This window comes from Sciurus carolinensis, chromosome 9 (genome assembly GCF_902686445.1).
Source record: "Sciurus carolinensis chromosome 9, mSciCar1.2, whole genome shotgun sequence".
Classification (NCBI taxonomy): Eukaryota; Metazoa; Chordata; class Mammalia; order Rodentia; family Sciuridae; genus Sciurus; species Sciurus carolinensis.
The window spans coordinates 6281822-6306053 of record NC_062221.1 but is presented as its reverse complement, the minus strand read 5'-3'; the positions used below and the strand labels follow the sequence as shown (position 1 = coordinate 6306053).

The window sequence follows — 24232 nt, the reverse complement described above, 5'->3', positions numbered from 1 at the left end:
TTCCAAGTTTTCTAAGGAATCTCCATACTGCCTTCCAGAGTGCCTGCACTAACTTGCAACCCCACCAGCAATGTATGAGTGTACCTTTTCCCCCACATCCTCACCAACACCTGTTGTTGCTTGTATTCTTGATTATCGCCATTCTGATTGAGGTGAGATGGAATCTTAGGGTGGTTTTGATTTGCATTTCTCTTATTACTAGAGATGTTGAACATTTTTCCATATGTTTGTTGATTGTTTGTAGGTCTTCTTCTGTGAAGTGTCTGTTCATTTCCTTAGACCATTTGTCGATTGGGTTATTTGTAGTCTTGGTGTTGAATTTTTTGAGTTCTTTATAGATTCTGGAGATTAGTGCTCTATCCGAAGTATGATTGGCAAAGATTTTTTCCCACTCTGTAGGCTCTTTCTTCGCATTGCTGATAGTTTCCTTTGCTGAGAGAAAGCTTTTTAGTTTGAATCTATCCCAGTTGTTGATTCTTGCTTTTATTTCTTGTGCTATGGGAGTCCTGTTGAGAAAGTCTGGTCCTAAGCTGACATGTTGAAGCTCTGAACCTACTTTTTCTTCTATAAGATGCAGGGTCTCTGGTCTGATTCCGAGATCCTTAATCCATTTTGAGTTTAGTTTTGTGCACGGTGAGAGATATGGGTTTAGTTTCATTTTGTTGCATATGGATTTCCAATTTTCCCAGCACCATTTGTTGAAGAGGCTATCTTTTCTTCATTGCATATTTTTGGCCCCTTTGTCTAGTATGAGGAAATTATATTTATTTGGGTTTGTGTCCGTGTCCTCTATTCTGTACCATTGATCTACCTGTCTATTTTGGTACCAATACCATGCCGTTTTTGTTACCATTGCTTTGTAGTACAGTTGAAGTTCAGGTATTCCAATACCCCCTGCTTCATTTTTCCTGCGAAGGATTGCTTTAGCAATTCTGGGTTTCTTATTCTTCCAGATGAATTTCATGATTGCTTGTTCTACTTCTGTAAGGTACATCGTTGGGATTTTAATTGGAATTGCATTGAATCTGTATAGCACTTTTGGTAGTATGGCCATTTTGACAATATTAATTCTGCCTATCCAGGAACATGGGAGATCTTTCCATCTTCTAAGGTGTTCTTTAATTTCTTTCTTTAGTGTTCTGTAGTTCTCATTGTAGAGGTCTTTCACCTCTTTTGTGAGATTGATTCCCAAGTATTTTATTTTTTTCGAGGCTATTGTGAATGGGGTAGTTTTCCTAACTTCTCTTTCTGAAGATTCATCACTTATGTATAAAAATGCATTGGATTTATGAGCATTGATCTTGTATCCTGCTACTTTACTGAATTCACTTATGAGTTCTAAGAGTTTTCTGGTGGAATTTCCTGGTTCCTCTAAGTATATAATCATATCATCAGCAAATAGGGATAGTTTGAGTTCTTCTTTTCCTGTTCGTATCCCTTTAATTTCTTTGGTCTGTCTAATTGCTCTGGCTAGAGTTTCAAGGATGATATTGAATAGGAGTGGTGAGAGAGGGCATCCCTGCCTTGTTCCAGATTTTAGGGGGAACGCTTTCAGTTTTTCACCATTGAGAATGATATTAGCCATGGGCAGAGATTTTTATTAAAGATAACAAACTGATTTTAATGCACAAGAGCACCTTCCGGATAATGACAACAGCTCCAATGGTCAGTGCCGGCCTTCCTTGTGTAAGGGGATCTGTCGGACCCTTGCTAATTCAACTTCTTTCCCTTTCTGGGCCCTTTCCTATCATCTCCTCCTTCACTTTGGACCATGTTCAAAAAATTTGATGAAAAAGAAAATGTGTCCAACTGCATCCAGTTGAAAACATCAGTTATTAAGGGTATTAAGAACCAGTTGATAGAGCAATTTCCAGGTATTGAACCATGGCTTAATCACATCATGCCTAAGAAAGAGCCTGTCAAAATAGTCTGATGCCATGCACATATAGAAATCCTTACAGTAAATGGAGAATTACTATTTCTTAGACAAAGAGAAGGGCCTAAGGTTACTTCACAAATATTCTTTTATTCTGCCTCACCAGCAGGTTGATAAAAGAACCATCAAATTTTTTCAGTGGAGCAAATATCTTGTGTCCAGGCTTAATTTCTCCTGGAGCTAAGCTTTACCCCACTGCAGTCCATACCTTTGTTGCAATCATGGCAGAAGGAAAACAGCATGCTCTATGTTGTGGAATCTTGAAGATGTCTGCAGAAGATATTGAGAAAGTCAACAAAGGAATTGGCATTGAAAATATCCACTATTAAATGTTGGGCTGTGGCATATGAAGACATATAAATGATCCTTAGAAGGAATGCCCTTGGGCTAAATATGGATATTGTGCTGTATCTGTGTTTGTGTCTGTGTCTGACAGCATGAAGACAATGCCTCTGTGGTTATGCTGAATAAATTCTACAGATGCTAAAATTCAAAAATAAAATAAAATAAAATGCACAGGAGATAAAGTGGAGCACGTAGCCAAAACTACTTTGCAGAAGGAGAAGATGGGAGCTGCTGGGGAGGAGGAGGTAGTCATTTCCCTACCAGGTATCCAGACACATAAAGTCACAGTAACTAAGAGGGCGCAGTACTGCTCCTGGAATAGGCAAGAGCCCATGTGATAATGGGAAGTCAAAAACAAACCATGTACATGTGGACATTGAACATGCGGCAAGGAAATCTTTGCAATGAAGAGCAGACAATTCAATAGATGGTTCTGAGACAGCGGTCTGCAGAACGTATACACAAATTAATTTCAGGTGTAAAAAAGACCTAAACATAAGAAGGAAACATTCATCTGTGTTAGTTAAATTCCAAGTCTGTTTATAATAAAAGCCATGTGGAAAGAGGCTACCCTTCTGATCAGCAATGGGAAATGAAAGCGTGACCAATGTGTAGGCTGTGCTAGTTGCCACGTGGCTCACCTAGGAGGTTGACATTGTCATTGTGGATATGAGGCTGTCTCCAACTTTATGTGGTTTGGACAGCTTGAAGGGAGCTTTTTCCAAATTTGATTTGGAGCTCTGTGATGCCAAGCACAGCTCTGCCATCAAACCCAGAAACAGTGCTGTCCGTCCTCTGCTTTCCTGAGTCAGTAGCCCCAACACGGAACCACACCTCTCCATCAACAGGCCTTTTACGTGGTCCTCTGGCACAAGGCACAAGATGACCTCAAATGATTTGAAACCTAAGCAGAAAGTTGGAAAGAAAATATAATGTTGTCTCAGCAAGAGTCCAAATTCCTTTCTGACTTACTGGCAACAGCTTGGAGAAGACTGTCCAGTTAATTATGATAGATTCACCTCATTTCTTTCTCTGTGTGAGACAAAATTCAAACCACTGATTGGTGAGTTGCTTCAAGAAAATGGAGATAGGAAATTGACTTCCCATTTATTATGGAAGGAATAATATGCCCCATATAGGGTGGATGAGGAATAAAAAATAGAGCATCTCCTGCTTATTGTCACCAGTGCTGCTATTGCTGTTCTCTCTCTAATGAAGTATTTGCCATGTACCAGCCCATGTTAAAATGTTAGAGGCAGAACCATATTCATTCATGGAGTTTCATCATCTCTAGGGAGATGCTAAGCCTTTGAGCATTCATGATACAATTATTATTAAAAGATTTTCAGTTTCACCATATTGCAGGTTGCTAGGAAAGAATATATTAATCAAATATTCTAGGCATCAAGTTACCAAACTTATTAGGAATATTCAACGTGAATGTTAATACATATAGGGAGATTTTAAATATAATATTATAAAATCCAATTGAAAGATGAATAAGAAAAACCAGAGACACATCTTGTAACAGGAAAGGATTTCTTGGGAATTGTTAGCCAAGGTTCAGATCTGATATAAGTAGAGTCTGCATCTTCATGACTTCACCAGCTGATGCAGCTGACAAGTACAGGAGGCCTCACAGACAGGAAGCTACATGCTGAACTTGGACATCATTTAGTTAGTTTTTGTGTTGCTTTGACCAAAAGACCTAACAAGGACAACTGAGAGAAGGGAAAGTTTATTTTATCTCATGGTTTCAGAGTTTCAGCCTGTGGTTGGCTGATTTCAGAGCGATGGGCCTGAGGTGAAGTAGAACATCATGGCAGAAGGTTGTGGTGGAGGAAAGCAGCTCAGGATATCAGAACCAGGAAGCAGAAAGAGAAGTCTCACCAGGGACAAAATCTCAACCCAAAGCCATGTCCCTCGTTACCTACTTCCTCTAGCCACATCACACCTGCCTATAGTTACCACTCAGTTAATCCATTCAAGTGGATTAATACACTGATTGTGTTACAGATTTCCTAATCTAATAATTCACCTCTGAACATTCTTGCATTGTCCCACACATGAGCTTTTGGGTAACATCACATATCCAAAGCATAACATTCTTCCTCCATTCTCCTCAAGCTCATACCCATCTCACAATGCAAAACACATGTAGTCCATTTCCAAGAGTTCCCATAATCTTAACAGTTACAGAATTGTCAAAAATCCAAGTCCAAAATCTCATCTGAGTCTCAAGGTAAACTCTTAACTGTGAACCCCTATGAAGATCAAAAGAAAACGGCATATATCCGATATATAATGGCACAGATAAACATTTGAATTCCAAAAGAGAAAAATAGAGGCATAGAAAGAAGAGATAAGAACAAAATAACACCAAAACCCAGCTGGGTAAACAAGTGCTGTAGCTCCATGTCCAGCATCTGGGGTGTGTGGCATCATGATATTATATTCAAAGGGTTTGTGCAGCTCTGCCCGTGACCTTGCTGGTTATAGCCTATATGGCCTCTTTCTTCTAATTGTTTGAGACAAAATTCAAACCACTGATTGGTGAGTTGCTTTAGAAAAATGGAGATAGCAAATTGACTTCCATTTATTATAGAAGTAATAATACATCCCATGTCGGATGGAAGAGGCCTAAATAGAACATCTATGCTTTGCACAATAATGTGGAATGTGTGCTGAGGAAAACTGCAGGAATTGACTTGTCTATGCTTAATTCCTGCAGTTTTTCTTGGCAGACATTGCTCATTTCTGGTATCTCTTAATCTTGGAGGTCTCCACTGCAGCTTTGGTTTCCTTCTCATATCTTCATGCATCACTCTTTCAGTGACTGCCTTCAAGAATTCAATCATTGAGGCATTCTGCCTGGGTTCCCAGGCCTTCTTTTGAAATCTCAGTGGAAACCTCCATGACCCCCTAACTCTAACAACCTGCTATTCCTGCTATAGTCATGGCTATTCCCAAATTCTGCCACCATCTCAAGAAGTAGTCCAGCCTCCTGGGACCATGACTGGAGTGGCCTCTGAGTGCCTAGGTGACTGAGCATGAAAACAATTTTCTGGCCCCTCCCCCTGTGCAAGCAAGGTGCCCTGGTGGTCTCTTCTCAAAGGAATTTTTAGTTTTATGCTCTTTAGCCTAAGATGGGGTGGGCTTGCCAATTTCTGAGATGGTCTCATGCCATCTTTCCTTTTGTTTCTGGGGAAAGTACTTAGCATCTCTTTACTGGCTATACTCCCTTTAACAACCAGAACTTCCTTAGCCCTAGCTGTACTCACACTTTTCTGGCCAAACTGCAAGTTTTTGGAATCTTTCTGCTTTCTGCTCCTGAAAAGTAAACTTGGCTGAAAATCGTGATCAACATTCATGCCACAGCCTGAATGCTGTGCTATCTAGAAATTTCCTCCAACCAAATTAATTAGTTTATTGTCTTTAAATTCAATTTCACTGAAAGTCTCAAGGCGTGGGCATAATGTAGAGAACTTCTTTGCCAGAATGTAACATGAATGGCCTCTTGTCCAATGTCCAATAGTGTGCTGCTTCTCTGAAACCTTGTGAACCCAGTCTACTGTCCACAGTTCTATTGGCATTCTGGTCTTATGACTTTCACTGGAATCACCCATTAAGCTCCATTTACAACACTCTAAAGCTTTTCCAGCTTGTATATGTAAATTTTCCCAAATCCCACCCCCGCCAGCAAACCATCCCAAAGTCTTCTGAACCACTTTGTCAGATTAGTCACAGCAACAACCCTACTCCTGGTACCATTTTCTGTTTTAGTGAGTTTTTGTGTGGCAAAAAGATCTGATAAGAATAACCTCAAGGAGGGAAAGTTTATTTTGGCTCACAGTTTCAGAGAGAGGAGAGAGAGAGCATACACTTTGCTCACCAGGGACAAAATCTAAACCCCAAAGTCATGCCCCAAGTGACCTACTTTCTCTAGCCACACCCTGCCTGCCTATAGTCCCCCCCCCCCAGTTACTCCATTTAAGTAGATTCATCCACTGATTAAGGTACAGTTATCATAATCTAATCTTTCACCTCTGAACATTCTTTCATCTTCTCACACATGAGCTTTTGGGGACACCTCATATTCAAACCATAACAGGCATCTTTCTGCACAGTGGTGAAGGAGGCTTCATAGGAGGGCCACAGACTGGACTCTGAAACCATTCACCATCATATGGAAGGATCCTAACATTCACTTATTAGTTTGCAGATTTGTTTCTTTGTTTATTCATGTTTAAACCCACTGGGAATAACTTGGAAATTATGCTACATACATATATGAACACAGCACAGTGGATTTCACCTTCATGCATACCTACAAAGCACTAATTTTATAAAAGGAAAACTTTTTTTAAGATATACATTTCACTTCAAATGTTATTTCTTAGTTTAGACAGTACTTTTATGTACAATATGTCCTTGATAACTCTTCATCAAGGTAGGCAAGTCTTGTTATCCCTAATTTCTTGACCAACTTGAAATCATAAAGATTAGTCAACCTGCCATATGTCTTGTATTTAGTAAGTTAGTAAGTGATAGTGCTGGGGTTTGGATGTTGGATTTTTTTACCTGAGGGCCACCATACTTTCTTCTGCACTCCAGATTAATCAAACTGAATGCAAAGTTCAGCAATATGAATTTTCATGTTCATGGAATCCAGAAATACATGTGCATATATAATTAAAGTAACTGAGACTTTTATCTTTACAAATACTGTTTCTTAACTACCTATAAGACAATTCTAGGAACATTGGCCTTAGTAACTGCCTCAAAGATGAGCTACTAATGTAAGACTTGACAATAAATGAAATAAAAATCCGTTATAATTTATTTTTTATGTCTAATTTTTATTAAAGTGAAGTCAAGTGGGGCTGGGGATATAGCTCAGTTTGTAGAGTGCCTGCCTGTCAGGCTCAAGGTCCTGGGTTCAAATCCCCAGCACTGACAAAAAAAAAAAAAAAAAAAAGTGAAGTCAATTAACTACAAATTAATAAATCCCAACCTCTAAAATTTTGTGATACTTAGTAGTGAAATGTCCTGAACATATCTGAGAGGAATTAATACTTCAAAGCCAATGTGTAGACAAGGAACACACATCAACTGTTTTATTCACATATTTTCTCCGTTGAAGAGTTGTTTCACTAGACGTACATACACATGTGCTTGTGACTGCTATCCCAGTTTCCCCAGGGACTCAGAATTCGTGGGACATGGGGACTTTGCTAAAGTTGGAGCAGTCCCAGGAAAACCAGGACATCTGGTCCCCCTACTCCACACAAGCGATGCTTTATATGTATAGTGTATTACATGTTAGTCACACACACATTTTTTTCTCCTAATAGTTTGTCCCAAAGAATTGTTTTACTATGCCACAATATGGCAATGACTTTTTGGTAACTAAATTGGGATTGAAATTGTGTGCCAATGTGTTAAACTAAGCTAATGAGCTGATATTTCTTTTTAAATATATTTTCTCATGTTTACAAATTCTTTACTTCTTCCTTTTGCTGCCACGCCTGAATTCTGAACTCATTAAGTGCTATTAGTTAGTTTAAAAAAAATAAATAAAAGTCCCGGATCCAACTTCCTGAGAATTAAAATGTATCTTTTGAGTATAGGCTGTAGGTAATTTTGGAGAGATTAAGATGCATGGTCTTTTTAATTTAAAAAATTACTGATCCGGATTAGATCTAAATAAACTAAATGGAGTAAAGAAGATTAAAAAATGTATTTTTCTTTTATGTAAAGAAGTTGGGTGCAGACAGCCCGGGCCAGGCCGGGCAGCTTCATAATCATCAGAAACTCAGGCTTCTGTATTGTTGCATGAAATCTCATGGTTTGAAATGGTTGCTGAAATTCCAGCCATCATTACCACATTCCAATAAGACAGAAGGAAGAAGAAGAAAATCGTTTGTATCATTTCAACAATGGTCAGAACTTAGACACATGGCCATGTTCAGCTACAGGTAATGCTGGAAAATGTTAACTTTACCTTAGTGGCCATTAAAACTAGAATTCTATTACTTAGGAAAAGAGGTAAATCGGTATCAGAGAACAATGAGAAGTCCTTAGCACCCATTTCCAGACTTTTGCTGTAGCAGATGAAGTTTCTATTTGTATGTCTCAGGATTACTTTATTCCTTCTGTTTATTTATTCTTTGCCCCAACATAGAAACCCCATGAGAAGTTAAAATTCCCTTACTTTTGTTAGCCTGGAGTGTGCATTGTCTGGTCCGCATCAACTGGGTCTCTTAAACAGGTCCAATCCATGAGGAGACTTGGGAGGAAGTTGCAGGCATGCTTAACTCTCTGCTGAGGCTGGGTGGGTTCCCTTTAGCAAGACGGGGCCTCAAGGGGCAGGACTTACAAACGTCAATGAAGTGATTTCCCCGGGTCTGAGACCTGGCCTCTCAGTTCATAACTGCAAGCCATTTAGAGGCTTCATCGGCGTGGTTTTGTGGGTCTCAAGGGTAGAATAAAACTCTAATGATATCAGGAACATCCTCAAAAATTATTACATTTATAAGATTTTTATTGCCTAAAAGCACCAAAAGCTCAACCCCTCCTTTTCCTGAGAAGGTCCAGGAGAGTCAGGTACCTTGTCAAAGGACACTTGACTAGTTACAAATCACCTCTGGCCCTCTTTGCAAATCTTCAAGCAGGATGTGACCTGCATCTGTTCCAGCCCTATCTTTGGAAGGACATTCCAGTGCTGTGGTTCACCTACTTCAGAAACACCTTCTTAAGACCAGCCCCTGAAGACACCAGTGCCCAGGAAGTGGCCCAGGTGGGCCATCCTCTCCCCTGGGAGGATGAGAGCCGTGTGCCTTGAGCCCAGGAGTTACTGCGTGGTTCCCAGATTCCTAGTTCTCCCCAGCAACCACTGCGTGCAGGTGCCACGCTGTCTCTGGGGAACTCGGATAACGCATGCTTGTTTTGTGTTTAAACAGTGGGAAAATTATATATGCCCATGGGATCTTCAAACTGGAAGAGACCTAGAGATCGTACTTCCTCAACTGCTTGACTTCTCAGGCCAGAAAACTAAACCCCAGCAAGATGAGTTGACTTAGCCAAGATCCTGTTTCTTACTTAGGATTTAGGGGAGGCCCAAACTTAAGACTCAACAGTTTGTTTCTAACATTAACCATTGCTATTTATATCATCAATTAGTCTCTGAAAACTAACTGCTGACTTAAATGAAAAAGGGAAAGTGCCCGTCTCCAAAGCCTTCCTTCCACCTAGAATCAGACACCACAAGCTAGTTTTATAAAACATTTTATTTACAGCAGAGCTTTACAAAAATAAAATTAATACAAACCATTTCAGAATATAACTTACACAACTATCCTCTTAAAAAAAAAGAGACATTTGACCATAACACATAAACTACATTTGTATTCGTTAAGTCACTTTGTGGTATAAATATGTTTTTATCATCATTTTCCATAGCAAAAGTACATACCAGTAAGAATGAACAGTGGACAACCGATCCTGTTTTGTAATTCTTCCAATGCAAAATTCATCTCTGGCCAAGAATAAATTAACCAAAGGAGAGCAGAACAGTCGCCCCTCTGTTCAACAGTACAGCTCTTTTCAATTATTTGGCGTTTATCTGACAGCGACACCGCATTAATCTGAAGGCGCGGCCCGGTCTGGTGACAGTCCCCCAAGCCTTCTCCGCTGTCTCCCTTCCGCTGTTTACTCTGGATTTTGCCAAGATAAATAAAGGCCCATCTGGCCTCTCAGGTCGACCGGTCTCAAGTGTTCCCATTGCGCGCCGGCCTCGAGCCTCGGCCTCTGGCGGGGCTGCAGCGAGTCTGACCTTGACTCGGTGCAAGCCTAGGAGACGTACTGCGCGCCTCCGTGCGGCTGGATCTCGGTGACGCCCCAGCCGACCACGTTGCCCCGGCGGCTGCAGGACTCGGACCCCGCGGCCGCGCGCACCTCCTCGGGGCGCAGCGCGCGGTCCCACAGGTTGAAGGCCGTCACTCTGCCCGCGAAGGCCCGGGCCTCGTCGAAGCTCCCCGCGCAGCAGCCGTTCTTCTCCTGGCCCAGCTGCAGCGCGCCGCCCTCGGGGACCACGTGGCCGCTGGCCTTCCCCGCCGCCGCCGCCACCAGCTCGCCGTCCACCCACAGCGCCGCGCGCCCTTCTGCCGAAGTCCAGGAGCCGCAAAGGTGGGTCCACCTGCCCGGGGAGACCGCGGTGTCGGCCACCAGCGCGTTCTCCTCTCCGCCCACCACAAACGCCACGGCCTGCGGGCCGAGGTACAGCTGGATCTCGTAGGGATTCCTCTTGGTGCCGTAGGAGAACAGGACGGTCTTGTTCAAGACCTCGGTGGCTTTGACCCAGATGCAGGCACTGAGGGACTCCAGCTTCATGGGTCTCACCGGATGCACGCTTCCAAAAATCTTCTTGGAACGCATGGGGAATAAGAGCGCCGTTTCGCAGCCTGGAGCAGCAAGGAGGAGGAATGGGAGAGAAGCTCAGATCGAGTCTCACTGAGTGACTTTGGCACAGGCACGTTAGTGACTGTAATTGATAACAATATGCAGTGTTGCATTGTGACTGAGGGTCCTCGAGTCTGATCGCTCAAAGAAGACAAGAAAGTCATCTGTCCTACTCAATGAAGCACCTGAATAGAGGGGTGAGCCTGCAGATAGAAAGGCCGACCCTCCACGCCCGCAAAGTAATAAAAACCACCAATAACCACCTCCCCTCCCAAGTATCTTTTTTTTTTTTTTTTAATGTTGAATCACAATGAGCTAACTTAAGACAATGACCTATAACCCCCAGGGGTTCAGAGCTGACTGGCTTCCCTCCTCTAGCCTTCACTAGCATCCTAGAATAATAAACCCATGAAACCCAGTGGGCCTGCCTCATTATATGTGGCCATTATCCACATGCCTTTTCAACAAAATTGTAGCACAGTGATTTTATTGGGGAATACATCTTAATAACCACATGTTCTCAGATGTTTGAAGTTGTGGCCTTCAAAAAGTTTGCAGAAAAGTAAACTTTGAAAGGCAACAGTGTATAATAACCATGACTAAAGGGTAGTCACTGTGCATCAGATACTGTGCCAATCCATTAGTATATTATTTTAATTCATCCTCACACCAACCCTAAAAAATAGACTTTTTATTCCCATTTCACAGATGAGAAAATGAGGCAAAAAGAACTTATCTGTGCTTCCATAGCTGATAACTATGGAAGTCTGGCTATAGAGACCACACCCTTAAACAGCACACTATATATTGCCTCCAAATAACAGAATCCTTGGATTTGGCCAGGAGGTTGGAATTCAATTTGCTTTGCTGCTCATGAGTACTGAGCAGCTTTTGGTAAGTCCCATCCCCTCTCCAGGCCTCACTGCTATCCATAAAAGACACTTCTATTTCCCAAGTTTGTAAGTCACAAGCACTCAAGAAGAACTGGGTAGTCCAAGGACGTGCTTCAAAATTCCTGCTTTGTTCACATGCTTATAAATATTAGTTGCACAGTAACAGAAAAGTTTAAGAGGAATGAATTCTTCCTAGGGGCCTGGCTGGAGAACATGTTTCTGCTAAGGAAGACTTTGGGGTGAGAGTTTGTGAACTCCCTCCTCTGTCCTGCTCAAGGCCCCAGGGGCACCTGGGAGCTGGGGATGCTGAAGTGAAGACCTTTCTGGGAAATGGTGGTGCTGAAACTCTTAACACGTGGGCTCCCTGCACATGGGCATGATAAGGAATTTTTAAAAATGAAATTAGGCCCAGGTATTTACTTATTTTTTTTTTTTTTTTTTTTTTTTTTTTTTTGCAGTGCTGGGGATTGAACCCAGGGCCTTGTGCTTACAAGGCAAGCACACTACCAACTGAGCTATATCCCCAGCCCCTTACTTTATAACAAACTGATGATGTGCCCTAAGATGGTTTTGAAAACCCGAAAACATTTCAACACTAACTGGTGAACAGGCAGAATTTGCAGGAACCAAATGTCCATGCAAAGGGTTGTAACCTATGTTCCAACTCCTACAAATGGCTCTAAGCTGGCTCCGTTCTGAAAACATGAAGCACGTGTGGATTTTAACCTTTACTGATGGTCAGAAGAAATGCTGAAGCTCAGGAATCTCAGGAAATCATATAAAAGTAACTACAATACTAGTGCACAAAACTGATCCTGTTATTCTTGAAAATTCAATCTGTTCCCTGAAAAAGTTAATGTCAAAGTTTTTAAAAATTTTTAAAGAGGTATTTTTCAATGAAGTTGCTAGGTTTGATTTTTTTTCTAAACGCATACATTAATTAAATCAAATGAAGATCATAGAACAAAAGATTACCCTATCCAACCAAGGGCATGTGAGATATTCTGGTCTGTTAAGTTTTAGTCAAGTGGCTTTGGAGAGAGTGCCTACTGCAATCTAATTAACTGACTTCCTGTTTAAGTAAGCCCAGGCGGTCAGGATCACATTCCAGAGCATTCCTGACTGCCTCTGGGAGACCCCACTTCTCTCTAGGCTGCACTGACTGCATAGAGTAGAGATATGTGTTGCAATTTTTTGTGGGCTTCTTTTGGGGCTCAGTGATTGAGGCTCTTTATGCCTCTAAAAATATCAGAAACTCTCGCATGAAATAGCTTTTAACTAAGAGGTTTTCCTAATTATATTATCAAAGATCAAGCAAAATTAAAACCAGCTTCTTAGAAAGCTGACAACAGAGTGATTAGGAATCCCTTAAGAGCTGAACTGGCAGGAGACCAAAAGTGGACAAATTAAAGCTTTTGGGTAAAAGTAGTATTGAATGTAGTAAGAACTGGCATTTAGAATTCAGAAGCAATATCCCTCTTCTGCTGTAACTAATATGCAAAGGTGAAGAAGAAGATTAGGGTAATTCTTCTGTTCTTCAGGTACATTTTATGTACAGTGGCTTTACATGGTTTGCAGAGCACAAGAAATTTCATGCATGAAAACAGAGAAATGATCATGTCTCCTCTCACATGAAGGCTGTATTTTACATTCGACTCTATGTTTTCTCTCCTCTGAAGCTCTATTTAATATTTAAGAAAGTGTGCCCTGTACTGCTAACTAGTCCTCCAGGACTTCGCACAGACCAGCAGTCTGGCCTGGTTTCCAGAGTTTAACTGAAAACGCTCTCTCTCACACATGCTTATGACTTCTCCCTGCCTCATCCAATAGAAGTTGCTTTATTGGAAATGAAGGGAAGGATGGCATTGTTTGATTGTTTTTGTTTATGAAGTTTGTTATATTTTCTGACATGACACGAATTTTCTAAAATAATCCCCAAATAATTACTACATCACCATTTCTTAGAAATTTTGACTAAGAAAGGAGTATTATTTAGCTCCAGGTCTTTCATCTCTTTCTTTGACCAACTTTAAAATGCATTATCTCCGGAACCCAAGTCTGTTGGGAGGTTCATGGAGTGTCCGGGGCCAGTTCCCACAGGTTACACCGAGTGGGGACTGTCTGTCTTGCGCGTGGCCCTCTGAGCCCCTAGGGTGGGGAGGACCGTCTGCACGTACGCCCTCCCTCTTCCACAGATCCCGTGCGCAGGCGGGGTAGGGGGAGCCCCGGGGAACTGCTGACCCTTGGGGAGCAGGGGTTCAGCCAAGTCCCCGGCTGGGAATGGGCCGGGAGGAGGAGCCGGCGGGGGACCCTGAAATAGCGCGGGAAACCAGAGCTCCAGCGGAGAGCGGGGCAGGACAAAATTAGAAGAACTGGAAATCCCTAACGGAGGGAAGCTGAGCCGCGCGGGTCGCGGTCATAACCGGCCTATGGAGCCCCTGCAGCGCCGGGCGGGATCGGGTGTCAGCGGCCCTTGACGTCTGCATCCAGACCGATGGCCGGGCCCCAGCCTTCCTCTGGGCGGCCCCGGCCGGGGATGCTCAGGACAAGCCCCGCCTCGCGTGCGCCTCTGCGCCCCTGGCTCGGCTCGCTGCAGCAGAGCTCCGCGGAGTTTCTGCGGCCTAGGAGTCGCTTCTCACCCCCGCGTCGCGCTTACCTGCGGGCAGCCAGCGCCGGGCCGCCCAGCCCTGCAGGGTGCGCAGCTCCGCCCGCGTCCGCCGCAGCTCCTCCAGCAGCGCGCCCGGCGCCTCGGCGCCCTCCAGGCGCGCCAGCCTGCGGCCCGCGTCGCGGCTCGCCCGCAGCAGCTCTTCCAGCGCGCCCGCCAGCCCGGCCTCCGCGGGGCACGGCCGCGCCAGGCCTCCCGCCAGCCGGCCCAGCTCCGCGCGCAGCCGCTGCAGCTCGCCGCGCAGCAAGTCGTCGGTGGCCTGCAGCAGCATGCCCTCGCGCATCTGCGAGTTCTCCAGCATGATGAACAGCTTGTCCCACTCCGAGTGCTCCCGGCGGCAGTCGCACGGCGTGGCTAGAGCGCGGGACACACAGGTTACAGCCCGCCTGGTCTTCCCTGGGGGCGCGCGGTGCAAGCTGACCTCCCTCGGTGGTCCCCGGCCACAGCCTGGTCTCACCCACATCCCCCTTCCTTTTAAGGACACCTCAGAGTAACAGCCCGTAAATATCTCAAAAATGAAGGAAACCATTCCGTCCGGGAGAGTTTTAAGTTGAACTCTATGAAATTGCCGTTTATGCAGCTGGACTCAGCCATATGTCGGCGATTTCGCATGGTCCAACTCATGATGTATCTGCTACAGAAAAAACTTTCGAAACCTCCCCCTTCCCTCAATTATCTCTCCCTTGTGCAAAAACAAACTATAATCTTTAGCTTGTTCCCTTAGCTACAAAGTATATGTATGTTATTTAGACCGAAAGGAGCGGGACATGTAATTGGGGTTAGCAGAGAAAGTTGAAAAGAACTTACGGTCCTCGGTGGGATGGAGTCCGTTGAATATTTCATTGTCCATGTTCACGTACATGAGATCGTAGTCATCCGAGTTCTCCGCCAACACTGCAGCGCAGAGAGCGCAAAGAAAAATCACCCGGCGATGCATTGCTGGAGAGACGAAGTTCTTTCCTGGCTGGCGGGAGGGAGCAAGCCAGGGCTCCAGTGAGCAGGGCGCAGGCAGTGAGAGGGAGAGGCTGGGCCGAGCTTAATAAACCCCGCGAAGCCTGAATGGGGATGAGTAATGCCGGTGGCACCGCACCGGAGTTCCCCTGGATTTGGGGGAGGGGGCTGGGGGGAGGGTGAGGGGGACGTGGAAGTTGCGCAATATTAAGCCACAAAGGCTTACACTGCAGTCAGATTAATTGGAGGAGGGTCAGAGGGGAAAGAGGGGAGAAGCTGGGCTCGACAGTCCCCCTGAGATTAGCCTTTGTAACTTGAATTGTTAGCGCTAGGGATGAGGGGGCGGGGGAGAGACATAACTCAGCGGGAAGGGAGGTGTGAATGCAAATAATCATTTCGGCATTTTGTGTGAGTTTTTATTATTTCACAACCCTTTACAGAAAACTTTCTCTTTTTTTTCACTTGTCCTTTGGACACTTGTCAGCTGTTAAAGTGGCGCTGTGATTCCAAGATAAACCAACACATAAAGAATTTCTTGGACTCTAGAAGCCAAGACGGTTCTGAGTTATCTTGTCTTCAGTCCTTTAGGAGTTGCAGCTATACTTTTACCAACACATTTTCAGTGGTTAGCACAGTACGAATGGATAAGCCTAAAATGGAAAGGAGCTGGGGGAGGGGGAGATAAAATGACTTTAGACTTGTTTCTTTTCATGATCTAGTATTATGTGGACGTTATATTATTCTGAGACTTAGAGATAAGGATCATAGTATAAAAGTAAATTCAGTGACTCCTTTCTGACAATACATGGAGAACTATGACAATTGAAAAACCTCCTGTAAAACATCTAGAAATGTGTTTACTTATAATAATATTAGTAACAAAAATTCAGATGAGGTCCAAAGCCAGTTTGGTAGTACTGAGCAGAAGGATCACAAGGTCAAGGTCAGCCTGGGTACTTTAGCAAGACCCTATCTCAAAATTAAAACAAAAAAAAAAGGGGGGGCAGGTGCTGGGGAAGTAGCTCTGTGGCAAAGTGCACAATAAAGTAAGGAAACGATCCAGGACCAAAGAGAGAGGGGGAAACTAAATGAGAAGGGCAGGCTCAAGCTCAGCTGGAGCAGAGCCAAGGAGGCTAGGTCATCAGCCACAAGCAATGTTAATGGCCACATGGGAGCAGAGCTTGGGCAGAGGATCGGGAGTTAGAAGTGAGACCCCCGCCCCCAGGGCCAGGACCCTCAGAAGTCTACAGATTGGATTTCAGGGGTGAAACACCACTCTGCCCAAGCATGAGAAACAGGAATCTCTCTTCTGCTGAACACTACAAGACACCTAAGGGTTGATGACTTTGGGCCTCACATGTTTGGAGTGCAGATGTATACTATCTGCCCCAGTTAAAAAAATGGATGCACAATCATAGATATTTCAACATGTGGGGGAATGATTCATCATAACTGAGAATCCACAGACCCAAAGCAGTGAAACATCTCTACCCAATAACTTCACTAATTTAAAATCTCAGCTCAAAACTAGAAAATAAGTTTAAAATTATTTAAGAACTAAAAGAAGAAAGTAGAAATATGAGAAGGAATAAGATATTGTCAGACTGCTTGTCACATACCTATAATCCCAGTGGATCTGGAGGCTGAGACAGGAGAATCCCAAGTTCAAAGTCAGCTTGAGCAACTTAGCAAGGCCCTAAGCAAGTTATTGAGACCCTTTCCCTAAATAAAATGTAAAAAATGGCTGGAAAGGTAGGTCAGTGGTTAAGCACCCCTGGGTTCAATCCCTGGCACCAAAAATAAAAAACAAAAAAGTAAAAGACTAGGCAGGTTTTCTTAATTATCAAATCTAACTTCTAGAAATGGAAAAACTAATAGAAAATTTTAAAAGGGCAAGGAATGGATTAAAAGGCAAATCAGTCAAAGCTGAAGAGAGTATTAATGACCTGGAAGACAGACCTAAGAAAATAATCCAAAATACACTCATTTTTCTGTTTGGTTTCTGAAATATTTTCAATGTTGAGGGGAATGATAAAAAAAACAAAAGTTAAATTTTCTTTGTTCAAGACGGTTTGTTATAATTTTAAGGACAACTACCAAAACCAAAAGGAAAAAGGAAATGGATGTCCAAATACAAGGAATAGAGATAATTAAAAAAAAAAAAACCCAAACCCCTTTGATCTATTTAATAAAGCAAAGGAGGAAAGAAAAGCACAGAAAAATCAAGATCCACAAAAAGCACAATACGATGTGGCTAAAACCAAGTCCAAATATAACGATAATCACCACAAGTGCTAATGATACATTTTCTCCCTAAGATACAAATATTGTCAGACAGGAATATTTTGAAAACTCAACTATACATCACAGTTACCTATGATAGAAAGCAACATGTAAGACATAAGAGAAATGTTGAAAGTTAAAAAATTTAAAAGGGAAAGGGATGAATGGAATTTATGGAGCAAAAAACCAGTAGCGCTATTTTGCTATCAGATGAAAACAGACACCTAGGGTCGTTACACAATTAAATATCAGGATACTCTTAAAGAGTAATGAAATCCCATTATGATTAATGTAATATTTTTCCAGGAAGACAACTTGGAAGTATATAGTAACATTTCAGAAAATATATACCAGAAATTGACAGAATTATTAAAAAAATCAACAAATCATTGATCATGGAGGGAGAAGTTAAGGGAAGTGATGAATTCATCTGTTGTGGCTGATATTCAAGAAGCAAAAGAAAGAAAGACCCACTATAGGACATAGAAACTTAAAGAAGTTGTTGTAATAAAATATATAGTGCCTGACAGTTTAGTAGGCAATTCCTACAAATATGCAAGCAGCACATAAAACCCATCTTATTTGAAGTGCTTCTGGTAAGAGAATGTGCAGGAATGTGCCAAGTTAATCTTACATGTCTTGTAATTATAATACCAAAAAGAAAGAAGGACGTTATAGGGAAGGGAAATTGCAGGTGGTCTCATTTAAAAGCATGGCTATTTATACTAAATAAAAAATATCCAAACAAACCCAGAAATAGATGCATAAAATACATCACGATTAAGCTGATTCTAAGACTGCAAGAGGATTAATCTCAGAATAGCTATTAATTTGTTATGTTAGCTGTTTCAATAAAAATTATGATTGTGTCACCAGATGAGAAAACACATTTGATAAAATTCAATCCTCACAATCAAACTAGAAAACAGACAGGAACTTATATAGATGGATAAAATGTAAATACCAAAACTGTTAGTTTCCCATTGATGTGTCCTAATACTTGAGAAAAATCAACTTAATGGAGGAAAGATTTATTTCGACTTGTGGATTTAGATGTTTCAGTCCATGGCCACCAGGCACTGTTGCTTGTGGGCCCTTGGTGAGGAGAACATCATGGCAGAGAGGAGACAGAGAGAGAGAGAAAGGGGCAGGGGACAAGATACACCCTTCAAGAACATGCTCCTGGTGACCTATTCTTCCAACTGGACCCCACCCTGAAGCTCCTGTCACCTCCCAATAGCACCACAGACCAGCAAATAAGCCCTTGGCACATGACATTTATGGAACATATTAGATCCAAACCGTAACAATAGCCCACACAAACAGCTACCTATATAATTGTAAATTATAAAAGTATGCTTCCTTGGAAAGATACTTGTTAAAAACAGAAATAACATAAGGGTGCTCACGGATATGGCTCTCCTCATTGGAGAATAAGAAATTCCAGCCTGCGAAGTAGGACGTCAGGACATAAGATGAAAGAACAGGAATGGAGATGGGAAGAAAGAAACCTCTCATCAATCATCATGAGTTGATTACCCACATACGGAAAACCCATAAGACTTAAAAGACATTATTAATAAAAGAATTGAGCCAGTTTTGCTAGATGTAAGATCAACATACAAAAAAATCTATTGCTTTCTTAATACTAGCAGATAAATTGAAAATATCCTTTGGTGGAGAAAGCTTCCATTTATAGTAGCAGCAACATATGTAGGATACCTCGGCATCAATTTAATAAAAGATACATAAGGCACAGCCAATATTACAGCCCTTTCTTGAAAGACATAAAAAATATCTACACAGATGGAAAGATAAATCATATTCTTGAATGGGAAGACTCAGTGTCACAGAGATGTCAATTATACCAGTCTGTATATCCAATATGGAAAAAGAATCCAAACCTATTTTTCAAAGAAGTTGATAAACCATTGCTAAAATTTTCATATAAGTCAACCAAGAGGAATTTAAAGAAGTAGAAGGTGAGGAAATTTCCCCTATGATGATTTATCGTGAGGTTATTGTAATTAAGAAAATGTGGAATTGGTAAGGAGTAGATAAGCCTAGGAACAGCCCCCGGCGAGTATGGGAGCCCCGGCCTATCAAAGAGGTGCTGCAGATCAGAAGAGCGACACCAGACTCAGGGGGAAGTGGTGCTGGGACAAATGCTCTTCCACAAAGAAGAAAATGGAATTAGGTTCCTTCCTCATATGGGCAAAAGCAAATTCCAGATAGTCAAAACAGAAAAACAAAACCTTAATGCTTTTAGGAGAAAATATGGAACAATATTTTTATGAACCTAGAGAAAGTTTTCTCTCTAACACCACCAACAACAACAACCAAAAAAACCCCTCATAAACCATAAAGTTAAAAATTGAAAAACTAACCAACTCTATTAAGATCGCTACTTTAAACTGATAAACCCACAAATAATTATCTCCAGAATAAGTTTTAAAAATTTCTAAAAATTAATAAGAAAAATGCAACCATCCTAATAGAAAATATACTAAGGATATGAATGACTAAAATCACAGGAGAAGAAATGAGCAGTAAATATACAAAGAAAAAGGGTGCACAGCCTCTCAAGTCATTAAGATGAACATTAAAAACATGAGATATGATTAGGCACCCCATCAGATTAGCAAAAGCCAGTGAAAGCCAGTGGCTGTCAAGACCAAATGCTGGGAAGGACACAGAGCCACAGAAACACTAGCGCAGCTGGTTGGAGTGGAAATTCCTGTACTCCTGGTGGTAGGCAGAATAATGACCCCCAAGATGTGCACAGTTTACCCCTGCAGCCTGTAAACCTCTACTTAATATTGCATTCCAGACAGATTAAGGTTGCTATGGGAGACCATCTCAGATTATCCAGGTGGGCCCAATGTAATCACAGGGGTCCTTAAAAGTGAAAGAAGGAGCTCAATGGGGTGGCACATGCCCACAATCCCAGTGACTCAGGAGGCTGAGTCAGGAGGATCATGCGTTGGAAGTCAACTTCAGCAACCTAGTGAGGCCCTAAAACAACTTAGCCAGACCCTGTCTCTAAATAAAAAATAAAAAGGTCTGGGGACATGGATCAGTGACTGGGTGCCCCTGGGTTCAATCCCTGGTACGAAAAAAAAAAAAAAGAAAAAAAGATAGTGAAAGAGGTAGGTGGAAGACAGAATCGGAGGTGGAGATGTGGTGACACAGGGGATGAAGGGTGTCATTGTCGGCTTTGAGACAAACAAAGGGGCCACAGCCAGGACACAGGAGGACCTCCAGAAGTCAAGGAGACCTCCATGAGGATCCAAGTCTTGCCTATAGTTGGTCCTCATCTGTGAGACTCAGATGAGACCTCTGAACTCCATCTTTATTCTCGGCATGAACTGTGATAATTTCTTATGCAACTATAGAAAACTAACACCATGGCTTTACAAAAGAAATTCTGGAACATTCTAGAAAATGACTTGCCAGGGGTACCCCACCATCATGCTGCTGAATTATGTGGTCCAGGGGACCACGGACTTCACCTGAGAACATTCTAGAAATTCAGAAATGCTTCCTGATTAAAAAGAACGTGTTAATCTGTGAGTGGAATTTACAGGATCTCTACATCCAGAAGTCTTCATGGGTCTATCCAGAAGTTCTGCATTTATTTTTGTATTATTTGATTAAAATTGAAGCCAGCTGAAATGAGTAATCTCGGGATTTCCCCTTCAACACTTCCAGAGCCTTTAGCAAGTGCTGTATCAAAAAGCCATAGGGCAGTTCCCTGTCCTGCAGTTCAGCTGTAGTTCATTCAACATGACCTCGCTCATCTTGATCAGAGTATGTACACAACCACATTCTAGGACCCAATGGGTTCTGTACAGATGGTGTACTGCGTTAAAACTTCCTGACCCTTTAAGGAGACGCTCTTAGTAAGAATAAACAGCAAACAAACAAAATAAGTTATTTAAAATCACATTGTTGAAACTGGATATAGATAGACACAACTTCCTTAAAAAAAAGAAAGAATGAAAATCTGAGTATTTCTACACTCTTGTACTCTGGCTATGTTTGAGATTAATTCTATGAAGTACATATGGAAAAAGCAGCTCTTCTTATTTTTTTGTACATTCGGTTTTATCCAGAGTTACCCTTTCACTGAATGTAAATATTGATATTCTGAAAATCCCTGCCATCTTTCCCAAATGCTTGTAACTAAATGTCTCTTGTATGTAAGATTGTTCCCAGTACCTAATGAAGGGCCACATATGGGTCATTTGGGTAGGTCTTCTATACCCAAAGCCAAGTTTAAAGTAAAAGTAAACAGAGCCAGGACAATTCTTGTTCAAGAGATCCCTAGAAACCAATCCCCTGAGACACTTAAGTACTTGAGAGGATTTTGAGAAAAAAAAAAATCCATACCATAAAGCGATAAGCAGATGTTTCCCATATGTCGTTTGCAGATCAGTCCCTGCAGCTTATATGACCTTTTTCTCTTGAAATTTTGCATTTTAAATGCAGTTGTCATATACATCTTTGAGGCAGATCATATGTGACAAACGGGCTGAGTCTAAACTTCCCTTGAAACAGGGCAGAAATCGGGGGTCTGAATCTGCATGGCTACCTTCTAAGCTCCAGTAAACACAAGGCAGGCGAAGTTGGCACATCATTCCCCTGACTGACCTCTGTAGCTCAGGAATGCGAACACATTCCTCCGCGCTGCTCTGGGCTCCTTTCACTGAGGTCGCCCCTACGACATTGCTTGCTTTTCACTTCAACATCATGCAACTCAGGAATCCTTGATCGGAATGCTGTCCTTCCCAAGCGTGTGATCTGTTACTATCCCCATGTGGCATGACTCAGGAAAAATGTTCCTGAGGTAATAATGCTATCACAAGATGTTTCCTTTTAGGGCATCAGTTTAAATCAAGCTTTAAGTGATTTTTGAGAAAAAGATGCTGTGTGATTTTGTTTAATAGTTTTTGTACCAGGGATTGAACCCGGGGGCACTTAACCACTGAGCCACATCTCCAGCCCTACTTATTTATTTATTTATTTATTTATTTATTTATTTATTTATTTATTTATTTATTTTTGAGACAGGGCTGTCTAGGGTCTTCCTAAGTTGCTGAGGCTGGCTTTGAACTTGCGATCCTCCTGCCTCAGTCTCCCAAGTTGCTGGAATTACAGGCATGCACCTCTGTGCCTGGTGACGCTGTGTGTTTTTTTTAACAGAAGCAGTGGCCGTCAACCTGTGCTGTTTGGTGTGTGAGCACAGAGGAGCTGCGTTGGCAATGTGGCATTTCTATGGCTGTGGGCAAGTGAAGTCACCACTCCCTTTACCGTCTGTCTCCTCAACAGGAAATGCCATGTTGTTGAGGGTGTTGCCTGCCGTGTGTGACAAGCAGCCCCAGCCGATCCGCCGACACCTGACCGGCCTCCTGGCCTTGATGCCTCAGCTGGAGCAGCCGGAGCAGTACCACCTCCTGCGGCTCCTGCACGTGGCGGCGAGGAGAAGGCCACTGGAGGTGAGAAGGCGTTCCAGCGCCTGGGCCCGCACACCCGCGCGGTTCCCGGTGATGCCTCGCGTCCACGCTTGGACATCCCTCTGCACGGGAAGGCCTTCACCACTTGTGTAGCTAGAATCGTGTACACACACATGCGCACACGCACACACGCGCACACGCACACACGTACTTGTACACACCCGTGTGTGTTTGGTGAGGAATTGGCTCGTGCGGTTTGGGGGCTGAGCTGTCCCAACTGTTGTCTGGGAGACGGAGACCCAGGAAAGCCAGAGGCGCCGTTCAGTACCAACCCCTGGGGACCGATGGTGTCAGTCCCTGTCTGCGGGCGGGACACTGATGTTCCCCATCAAGCGGGGATGCAGTGCCATCTCCCTTCCTCCAGCTTCCTGTTCACCCACCAGTTGGATGGTGCCCTCCCGCCAGGGAAGGGCAATCTGCCTGACTCCACACACTCAGTGAAGTGCTAGTCACATCCCCAGTCTCACGGGCCTACCAGAAATAGTGTGAGCAAGTATCAGAGCACCTGAGGCCCAGGTGGGGATGCACAGCTAACCACCACAGGGGAGGAAAATCAGCCAAGTGCAAACCTACAGCCTGCGGGACGTCTCTCGTGCAAGTTTAACAGGGTTACCTAGGACGCCTGTTTTACCCCTTGAGCTCCTCCTGACCTGGACGGCACCCAGAGAGAAACCAGAGGCTGCCAGGAAGAAGGAAGTGGAAGTGGATTCTGGAGGATTCCAACATGCATGCTTAGTGAAGGGGGATGGTGAACCCGAGGCTATGTCAATCACGGTGGCGTCTGTGCTCCCTCCCCTTCCTGTCAATATCCACCACTTGAAAACACTGTCAACACTAGGGTAAGACGGGAGCATCTGTGTTCAGCATCCAGACCTTGGGTTTAGCAACGGGGCTCACTAGCGACCCACGAGGGCAGCGTCAGGGGCAGGGCGGGTGCAGGCAGCCATTTACTGTGGACAGCATATCAGGGAAGCTTAGCAAAGGCCCTTGCGAGTGTGGCCTGCCAATTCAGAAAGGCCAGAGCGAAACAAGAGAGTTAAAAAGTGCAGTAAGAACGAAGAAATGGAAGGTGTGCAAGGAAATATCAGACAGCACAGGGCGCCGGAGGAAGCCAAGGAAGGCAATTGGGGCGCAAGTGGAGGCACCAGCCTCAGAAAGGATCAAGGATGGCAGGAAGGTCGAG

General features: G+C 43.2%; 2 protein-coding genes and 1 pseudogene across 12 annotated transcripts in view; 2 read left to right on the top strand and 1 right to left on the bottom strand.

Moving 5' to 3' along the window:
- The window catches only part of Veph1 (ventricular zone expressed PH domain containing 1), a 222698-nt gene that overhangs the window by 47688 nt on the left and 150778 nt on the right, over positions 1–24232 (top strand). For 9 of the 11 annotated variants that reach the window (XR_007110145.1, XM_047563393.1, XM_047563390.1 and 6 more), the window contains one exon: positions 22865–23031. Coding sequence is in view for 10 of the 11 variants with exons in the window: in XM_047563393.1 (XP_047419349.1) it covers positions 22865–23031 (167 nt within the window). In the remaining variant the exon portion in view is untranslated. Of the gene's footprint in view, positions 1–9742; positions 11052–22864; positions 23032–24232 lie in introns of those variants that run through there. The other 2 variants (XM_047563397.1, XM_047563398.1) reach the window with 2 other exon arrangements.
- Positions 1772–2300, top strand: LOC124992531 (malignant T-cell-amplified sequence 1-like; annotated as a pseudogene).
- Ptx3 (pentraxin 3) lies at positions 9573–15297 on the bottom strand. The gene is made up of 3 exons (XM_047563400.1): positions 15107–15297; positions 14291–14653; positions 9573–10743 (listed from the first exon to the last, which is right to left on the bottom strand). The coding sequence occupies exons 1-3, from the start codon at positions 15234–15236 to the stop codon at positions 10133–10135; spliced, it is 1104 nt and encodes a 367-aa protein (XP_047419356.1). The 5' UTR covers positions 15237–15297; the 3' UTR covers positions 9573–10132.

What these genes read in the sequence shown, in the direction of transcription:
- Ptx3 (XM_047563400.1), bottom strand. Translation starts at nt 15,236, where the DNA reads ATGCATCGCCGGGTGATTTTTCTTTGCGCTCTCTGCGCTGCAGTGTTG. An exon ending in ACTCCATCCCACCGAGGACC is followed by an intron (nt 14,654 to 15,106) that starts GTAAGTTCTTTT and finishes CCCGCGCTCTAG; the next exon opens with CCACGCCGTGCGACTGCCGC. An exon ending in CCGGCGCTGGCTGCCCGCAG is followed by an intron (nt 10,744 to 14,290) that starts GTAAGCGCGACG and finishes TTGCTGCTCCAG; the next exon opens with GCTGCGAAACGGCGCTCTTA.